Here is a 9,887-nt window from a genome sequence, read left to right as displayed (position 1 = left end):
CAATGATATAAATTCTTGAATATTATGTTGTTGCTTCATCTGGTGTCCTTTGAATCTTGTCTTGTCACGTGACCAAGGACACTGTCTGCACCATGCAGAGTTAACAATACCTTCATTTGTTTGTAGCTCTGCTAACCTCCCCATTGATTCAGTAGTCCTATAAGAATGTTGGGTTTCCCAGGTGATTCAGTGGTAAAGAATATGTCTGCCAATGAAGGAGATACAGGAAATGTGGGTTTCATCCGTGGGTCTGGAAGATCCCCAAGAGTAGGAAATGGCAATTCACTCCAGAATTCTTTCTGGGAAATCCAATGGACAGAGCAGCCTGATTGGCTAGAGTCCTTGTTGTCACAAAGAGTCAGCAACAACTGACCACACACACACATAACATTGTTAAGATTGTTTAATTCTTCTCTATTTCACAATTTCCATTGTGTTATTTTGCAACTTGATCTCTCATTTGAAGCTTATTATTTATTGTACAAGAGGTTTTTTTGTTTTTTTAATTTCCTAAATCTTCTGTATGTTACATAATAAACATATCTTGGTCAAACAGACAAAACTGTAAGACCACGCCATCACTGGATCACAGAATCTCACCTTTCAAAAATATTTGTAAGAAACACGCACACATATATAAATATACAGAAAAATCATGAAAGACACTACATTTCCATTATTCATGTTAAACAGTGGATTTATCTTATAGGATGCACTAATTTAAGGTCAAATTTAACAATGTATAAGCTAAATTTCCTTTGAATCAACCTCTTACATTCTCACTCACGTGTTTTCTTTTGTCATTTTTGAATGTAAGTATGATCTCTGTAAGTGTTAATGAATAGGCTTTATTATCTGTGAGAAATCAAAGGTGGATATAATGCTTGTGCTTTGAAAGAATTTAAAATAAGGAGGAACTGCTTCCTCAAATCAGCATAGTAGTAGTAACACCAGGAATTTGAACATGTTATCTATGGTTCCCAAACCACAGACTGGGATTAGATGACTGACAATGTATAAATCTAAGAATGGAGGCCAAGTCAGATACCAGTGACTCCAGGTTACGAGGTCATTTGAGCTATGGTTTTACTATTGATCAATTAGTATTTTATAAAGCTAGTCATTTATAATTATACTACTATTTATAATTGCAAACTGGAGTCTATATATCCAAGTTATATGGAGATAAAATAATAAACAGCATTATAAAATAAAGATTGTATATACATATGTCCTTGGCCGTGCTAGCGTTCTGTCAGTCAGCACAGCTTCTACATACGTATATACACATATTGGTAGGAACATACTGAGAAGCACATGGATGATAGCAAATGGGTTTTTTCTGAATATAAATATAGTATATGTAGAGGGTTATTTGCAATCTTTGTTTTAAAACATCCAGGGAGAAAAGAAACGCATTCATAATGTAAAAATAGTTTCAGCATATCTTCTTGATATTGAGACTTAGAAGAAATTTACCTCAACTTTTTTAACTTTAATTTTTACTGTGAAAATATGCTTTACAGCTAGATCAAATTTTCCAGAACATTCTCTTCATTGCCTCTTTTACATCTTTGTTCCTTAAACTATAGATGATGGGATTTAGCATGGGAATCACAACACTGTAAAACAGTGACACTACCATGTCATGGTCCAAGGCATAGCTGGAACTTGGTCTCAGGTACATGAAGAGGATGGTTCCGTGGTAAATGGACACTCCAGTTAAGTGAGAGCCACATGTAGAAAAGACTTTCCTTCTCCCTACAGCAGACGGCATCCTCAGAATGGCCAACAGGATGAAACCATAGGAGATCAGAACAATCAGGACAGTGACTATCTCAATGGAGCCCACGAAGGCGAAGAGCAGAAGCTGGTTTATATGAGTGTCAGAGCAAGAAATAGTGAGGAGGGGAGGGATGTCACAGAAGACATGCCTGATTTCATTGGAGGCACAGAAGGAGAGGCTGAAAGTAGCCACGGTGTGTACAGAAGCATGCAAGACGCCACCAACATAGGAAGCAATGATGAGTGGTGCATAGACCCTGGGTCCCATGCTGGCTGAATACCGGAGCGGGTCGTAGATGGCCACACAGCGATCATACGCCATCGCAGCCAAGAGGAAGCACTCTGTGGTCCCGAAAGTAGTGCAGAGAAACATCTGTGCTGCACACTCAGGCAACAAAATGGTTTTGTTTTTTGACATAAAATCTGCTAACATTTTTGGTATAATTACTGAAGAATAGCAGGCATCGATAGATGATAGCACACTTAGAAAATAGTACATGGGGTTGTGGAGACGGGAATGCCCAATGACCAATACAACCAGTCCTAAATTTCCTATCAAAGTAAAGAGATAAATGGCTAGAAACAGGAAGAATAAGATAACTTGTATTTCAGGATTATCTGTGAGACCTTTCAGTACAAATAGAGTAACTTCAGTGGTATTCTTCATGGTGACACCTCATAGAACAAATTTAAACATAAAATTACAATTCATTTACTACAAAATAACAAAAACATTGTGAGTCAAAAATGTGTATTAAAGGAGAGTGACATATGCTCTCATATTTATTTTGGGGGATGCTTCATTCCCTAGTAGCTGATCAGGAGACAGTGACCAAGCAGTGAGTAAAGTGTCCCTGCTATTCTGGGTGGTGGGTCATAGAGGACCCTGCTGAGATTTATGTCGGAGAGTGTTTTGCCTATGTTCTTCTCTAGGAGTTTTACAGTTTCTGGTCTTACATTTAGATCTTTAGCCCATAAAAATAAACTTTTGAGTTTATTTTTGTGTATGGTGTTAGAAAGTGATCTAGTTTCATTCTTTTGCAAGTGGTTGACCAGTTTTCCCAGCACCACTTGTTAAAGAGGTTGTCTTTTTTCCATTGTATATCCTTGCCTCCTTTGTCAAAGATAAGGTGTCCATAGGTTCGTGGATTTATCTCGGAAGGGAACCCTCTTACACTGTTAGTGGGAATGCAAACTAGTACAGCCACTATGGAAAACAGTGTGGAGATTTCTTAAAAAACTGGAAATAGAACTGCCATATGACCCAGCAATACCACTTCTGGGCATACACACCGAGGAAACCAGATCTGAAAGAGACACGTGCACCCCAATGTTCATCACAGCACTGTTTATAATAGCCAGGACATGGAAACAGCCTAGATGCCCATCAGCAGATGAATGGATAAGGAAGCTGTGGTACATATACACCATGGAATATTACTCAGCCGTTAAAAAGAATGCATTTGAATCAGTTCTAATGAGATGGACGAAGCTGGAGCCCATTATACAGAGTGAAGTAAGCCAGAAAGATAAAGAACATTACAGCATACTAACACATATATATGGAATTTAGAAAGATGGTAACGATAACCCCATATGCAAAACAGAAAAAGAGACACAGAAGTACAGAACAGACTTTTGAACTCTGTGGGAGAAGGTGAGGGTGGGATGTTTCAAAAGAACAGCATGTATATTATCTATGGTGAAACAGATCACTAGCCCAGGTGAGATGCATGAGACGAGTGCTCAGGCCTGGTGCACTGGGAGGACCCAGAGGAGTCGGGTGGAGAGGGAGGTGGGAGGGGGGATCGGGATGGGGAATACGTGTAACTCTATGGTTGATTCGTGTCAATGTATGACAAAACCCACTGAAATGTTGTGAAGTAATTGGCCTCCAACTAATAAAAAAAAAAAAAAAAAAAGTGTCCCTGCTGCTCACTGGAGAATCAACTGTCAATATGTGTGTGTTCACTTACTTCTCGAATCCATGCAATTCATAAAACCATCAGGTTAACTGGTTAATGTGTCACTGCATTGTACTAGCTGCTCTCATACTAAATCGCTTTAAAACACACAAGTGATTGAATAAAGAATAGTTTCTTTCTGACATCCAAACACATAAGATAGCATATCAGTGTACAGATCGTTGGAATAGAAGAGCAACACTCCAGAACTTTCAGTAAAAGTGTCAAATGACTTGCAATCACTGTCTAGTCAATTGTAGAATGAGAACATTCGTATGTTTGACAATATTAGAATTGTTATTTTTAAATGATTCACATTTAAATTTGATTTTAAAATTTAATCAAATTTAACCAAAATTAAGTTTGATTCACAAGAGAATGTAGAATGTAGAACATTATTATGTTTGACAATATTAGAATTATTATTTTTAAATGATTCACATTTAAATTTGATTTTAAAATTTAATCAAACTTAATCAAAATTAAGTTTGATTCACAAGATTAACCCCATTATGATTGTTAACATCAGTTCAAGACAAGTAACATAGGATTTAGAAACTGAAAGTATTTGTTCATAGGCCAGGTTCAGGATTAAAAGCCCTGTGCAATGCTAATATTGCTCTCTAAAGTTTTCCCTCTTCAAAGTACTACTACATGTAAATGCTCAAGCAGATAAAATAATACACAGCCACACAGACTAATTAAACATGCAAAGCAACAAATATAAATATGTAAAACAATTTCCTTTAATTATGTCTTGTTTGGTTACAAATTTAGGATGACCATATAATTGAACTTTGATCACCAGATGTATTTTTAAAATATTAGCAAATACTGGATTACAAAATTAATACTATAACTAATAATTTAAAAATATATGTGATAAGATCCTTGATCCAGATATTCTCTTCCTTATCTACTTGTCATATATTTGTTTTGTGATTTTTAATACACACCAAAATTTTATAATACTAGGAAGAAATGCAATATATCATAATTTGATGATGATTTTTATTCCCTATTCACTCTTCATGACTCGGGCTTATTCTTTAGAGAGTAAAGAAGCTTTGTAAATTTTGTATTCTGGTAATACCAAAGATACACACACACATCACATAATTCCATTTTCTATGTTACAGGGATTTTAAGTTTAGATAGTGAAAGACTTATGATGTTAAATGTGTGTGTGTGTGTGTGTGTGGGGGGGTGGGTGGGTGTGCTCATTCATATCCAACTCTTTGGGACCCAGTGGACTACACTCTCCCAGGATCCTCTGTACATGGAATTTTCCAGGCAAGAATACTGGAGTGGGTTGCCATTTCCAAATTTCTCTGCAACAGGCTTCTCTGCTGGATGCCAAAATGAAAGCTATACTGGGCATAATTGAGCCAATATTAGAATATATTGAAAGGACTCAGAATTTTAAAGAGAAAATGACTGATTCCCAAAGGATTTAATAATAGAGGATCGGCTTCTAAAATAACATAAAGCTTCTTCTAAAAATACAATGTTAATAGAAGGCAAATATTCCAAATATCTTGATCAAACCTTGAAACAGTAAATTTGCAAAGAAGAGGAAAAATAATAACAGCTATACCCTGAGCGCATGCTACAGTACGGGCTTTGTACATGTCACTTTACATCCCCTTTATAGAAGCTCTCGTAGCTAGCAAGTGTTAGAGCCAAGATCCAATCCCAGGGCTCCCTCACGATGCACCTGCTCTTCATGATTTGTCACTGCCTCCTGTAATGCCACGACTTCATTCTGAAGCTGATTTCCCACTTGCTACTCTCAGTGAAATAAAGCATTCCATTTTTGAGACTTTTATTGTATTATTTAACTTTTTATTTTTTATCGGCATATAGCCGATTAACTTTGTTGTGATAGTCTCAGGTGGGAGCAGAGGGACTCAGCCACATGCACATGTGTCCCTTCTCCTCCAAACCCCCTCCCCTCCAGGCTGCCACATAACCTTGAGCTGAATTCCATCTGCTCCACAGGAGGTCCTTGTTGGTTATCCATTTCAATACTGGCATGTGTATATGTCCATTCTAGACTCCCTAACTCACCTTTCCCCTCATTCTTCCCCCGTCTGGCAAAAACAAAACAAACAAACAACAACAACAACAAACATGCTTTTTGATGTTCATTTTTCAAAGTTAAATACATCCTTATTTAATTAAAACCATTCTATTTTCTCTGTTGTATTTATTCACCTATGTGATAGGCAACAACTAACAGGATTGCATGCCTATCTGATATTGATATGATGTCTTCTTATTATTTTGCAAATATTAAATTATTCTCCAAATGACCTGAAGTTAGTTTCCTCTTACCTGTGGATCAGCAAAGGCAAGTTTAGGTATAGTAGCTCAAAAAGCTTATATCCACTTACTCAATTATTGATGAAACCACAGGAGAGTTTCCAAGGGGAATATGTCCTAATTACCTCCTGGATCAAAATAGCAACATGATAATTTACTCAATAAAAAAGAAAACAGTCGTGGAATGATTGAGTGCATGTTAGTATTTGCTGAATAGAGTCCTTTGGTCCCTGATTTACAACAAAACTTTAGATTAGCATTTCCATGATAACTATTGGTGTTAATTATTTTTTCTTTTTTTTTTTTTTTTTAAACTGGTACACACTGTTCACACCTATATTTCAAGTTTGGAAATGCATATTTGCAAGCAGCAATACAAAAGTATTCATGAAGAATGCATAATCTCTGAAAATTATGAAAACATCCCTGCTACCAATACATTTCTAAATACAAAACTGAGTACCATATTGTTACTTCTGTGTAGCAGGAGAAGTTAATTTTCAAAACAGATAAAATTCAGTCTTTAGGTGTGAATGGTATGAATGACAGTCTTTTTTTTTGTTTGTTTGTTTGTTTTTTTTTAATTTCTTAGTCGCTTGGGATCCTTAAGCATGCAAGCCTCAAAGAGGAGGGTCCACAAAGGAACCAGGGCTGTCTTACGGCATCCAGTTAAGCCAGAGCTGGGAATGCCTCTGGGTCACCCCCATCAGGAGCAGAAGCACTTGACTTGTCAGTCCTGATGCCACACGGTTTGGACGTCCACCACGCCCACGGCCACCTCGTCCTCCCCTGCCACCACGCCCTGGGCGGCCAAGGTCTCCAAAATTGATCTCCAGCTGAGATGTAATATCATTTGCTGGCTTCCGGAAATGGCGATCCATAACTGAGTCTTCAGCATGAGCCTCTTCACTTTTTGACTTATGGAGAACAAATCCCTTCTTCCACTGCCCATCAGCACCTTCATTTGGTTTTCGGATATTAAATTCTACTTTTGCCCGGTCCTTATTTTGAATAGCCTTCCACTCATCCAAAGTCGTTTCTTTTGGACCCTCTTCCTTCACTTCTTCAACTTCATTCTCCTGATTTTCAGTGTCCGCAACTGGACGTTCTTCACCTTCAGGTGTTTCCTCAGTCACATCTGATTGCTCCGAGTCAGTTAATTCATCTTTGACAGTTCCCCAGTTGTGAGACCCGCTCCCTCCACGTTTGTCCTCATGCTTCAGGCCACGGTAATGTGGAAAAGAAGATCCATCACTTCCACTACGCCTAGCAAATTCACGTTTGCCACGAGAGTCAAAGCCATCTCCCCGGCCATTCCTCGCCCACGACCTCCTCGACCTCTTCCAAGACCACCTCGGCCTCGGATAGGCCGGTCAACAATCGGTCTATCAACGAACATTCTCCCCCTTCAGCCTTTTCTTCAGGGGGCTTTTCAACTCTTCTTTCACGAGGCGGTCGCCTTTCTGGTCTCCTATCAATTATCTTCCCTTCACCCTGAAGTTGTTGGTCGGGTCTTCTTCCAACACGTCTTATTCCTCTTTCTTAAGCGCCACAGGCGGCTGCGTCTCCTCCTTCTTGTCAGCCACGCCGACGCTGGGGGGCAGCGGACTCTCGCCGTCTTTCTGGGACTCTACGCAGCTGTTCGCCCGCCGCATCAGGGTTGGTCTGAGCTGCGGCCTGAGCTGCGCTCTTGGCCCCAGGGCCCCCAACGCCGCCCCCGCCGGCTTCTTTCTTCTTCTTCTCTGCCGCCTTCAACACCTCGAAGGGGTCCGATTCGTCGTCAAATAACCGGTCAGATCGGTTGGTGACCACGCAGCCGAAGCCTTCCTGTAAACGCCCAGGCATGATGGTGGCTCGGCGGCGCGTTCCTCCGCGGATTGCAGCGGGCCGCGCCGAGCCAAGAGCGCGGGCTTCGGCTCTTCCCACAAGGTATTTCTTCATACTAACCGGTTGTCTGTGTATCTACTTTGAAGAAAACATCTGTTCAAGGGGGGTTTGCAAATATTTTCTCTCATTGTGAAGGTTGCCTTCTTACTCTGCTGACTCTTTCCTTTGCTGTATAGATTTGTAGTTTGATGTATTCTCAGTTATCTAACTTTGCTTTTGTTTCCCGTGCTTATGATGTCATATCCATGAAATTATTAATAAGTACAGTGTCATGAAGTTTTACCCTTCTGTGTTCTTCTGCGAGTTTTTTAAATTCAGGTCTTAGGTTTAAGTCTTTTGATTTTCATTCATGTTGATGACGTTAGATGATGGTTGACTTTCATTCTTTTCTTTGTGAATACCCAGTTTTCCCAACACAATTTGTTAAGGTGACTATCATTTTCCCTTGGTGTATTGTTGACACCCTTGTTGAATATCAATACTAAATATATGTAAATTAATATGTAGGCTCTTTGTTCTATTGCTCTATATGTCTGTCTTTATACCAATACTATATTGTTCACATACTGTAGCCTTGCAACATATTTTGGAACCAGGATCTATGATGCCTCCAATTTTGTACTTCTTGCACATGATTTCTTTAGATATTTGAAGTCTCGCTACCACATAAAATTTAGTATTTTTTTTCTTTTTAATAAATACCAATGTTATTTTGATAAGCATTGCATTGAATCTTTCGTTGACCTGAGTAGTGTGGATATTTTATCAAATTCACATCAAAAATACAATTGCATATAACCTCAGAGCTGTTAGGATAGCTGTTATTGAAAAATAAAAAACAACAAGATATGGAGAAAGAACCTCTTGGGCACTGATGATATAAAGGAAATTGGTACAGCCACTGTGGAAAATGTTGTAGAGTTTCATTAAAAAATTAAATATACTATGTAATTTACCAGTAATTTTTGGGTATTTATACAAAGAAACTGGAATTAGAATCTTGGAAAGCTATTGCACTCCCCTGTTCACTGCAGCATTATTCATAATAACTAAGATATAAAAACCACTTAATTATCTATTTATGAAAATATGGATTTAAAAAAGATGGCATATACAAACAATGAAACATTACTCAACTTTAATAAAGGAGGAAATCCTGACATTGTTAAGTGAAATAATTCAGACACAGAAAGATCTCTTATGAGTCATCTATAATAGTCAAACTCATAGGAGCAAAGAGGAGAATGGTGGTTTCTAGGGACTGGGGCAAGGCAGAAATGGAAAAGTGATCATCAGAAGATACAAACTTTCAGTTATTCTAGTCAGATTAAGTTCAGGAGATCTTCTACACAGTGTAGTCCCTATAGTTAATAATTCTGTTGCGTATACTCAAAGCTGCTAACAAGGTATACCTTAAGTGTTTTTCTTATAAAATTATAATAAAAATAAAAGAGACAGAGGAAACTTTGAGAAATAAGGATGTCTTGATGGCCTTGATAGTGGTCATGCTTTCATGGATGTATCCTTCCCAAAATCTTCAAGTGGAGTGCCTTAAATACGCATATAAATTTATATATGTTACACCTCAATGGTAGGCTTCCCTGTTTGCTCAGTGGTAATGAATCGGCCTGCAATGTAGGACATGCAGGTTAGTATCCTTGGGTCAGGAAGATCCCCAGGAGAAGGGAATGGTTACTCAGTCCTGTATTTTCTCCTGAGAATTCCATGAACAGAGGACCCTTGTTGGTTACACTCCATGGAGTTGGACAGTAGCTAAACCTCATATTTTCTCTATCATGAATCCAGTGCTCTATCGTGAAATAGATAAATTCTCTAATGGGACATAAACTGAATAAAACACACTTTCATTCATAAACTCATCTTCTTGCTATACAGGCAAGAACAGACATCAAGGATTACTAGAAA

At 38.4% G+C, this 9,887-nt stretch overlaps 1 protein-coding gene and 1 pseudogene across 1 annotated transcript; both read right to left on the bottom strand.

Annotated features, from left to right (window-relative positions):
* Positions 1–1,531: 1,531 nt before the first annotated feature.
* On the bottom strand, positions 1,532–2,497 carry LOC136175522 (olfactory receptor 5T2-like). Its single transcript, XM_065945797.1, has one exon. It carries the CDS (start codon positions 2,450–2,452, stop codon positions 1,532–1,534), a length of 921 nt encoding a protein of 306 aa, XP_065801869.1. The 5' UTR covers positions 2,453–2,497.
* Positions 2,498–6,396: 3,899 nt separating this feature from the next.
* Positions 6,397–7,919, bottom strand: LOC136174340 (SERPINE1 mRNA-binding protein 1 pseudogene; annotated as a pseudogene).
* Between the last annotated feature and the right edge of the window lie 1,968 nt (positions 7,920–9,887).

The sequence above is a fragment of the Muntiacus reevesi genome, chromosome 9 (genome assembly GCF_963930625.1).
Source record: "Muntiacus reevesi chromosome 9, mMunRee1.1, whole genome shotgun sequence".
NCBI classification, from domain to species: domain Eukaryota; kingdom Metazoa; phylum Chordata; class Mammalia; order Artiodactyla; family Cervidae; genus Muntiacus; species Muntiacus reevesi.
This window is presented reverse-complemented; position numbering and strand designations above follow the sequence as displayed.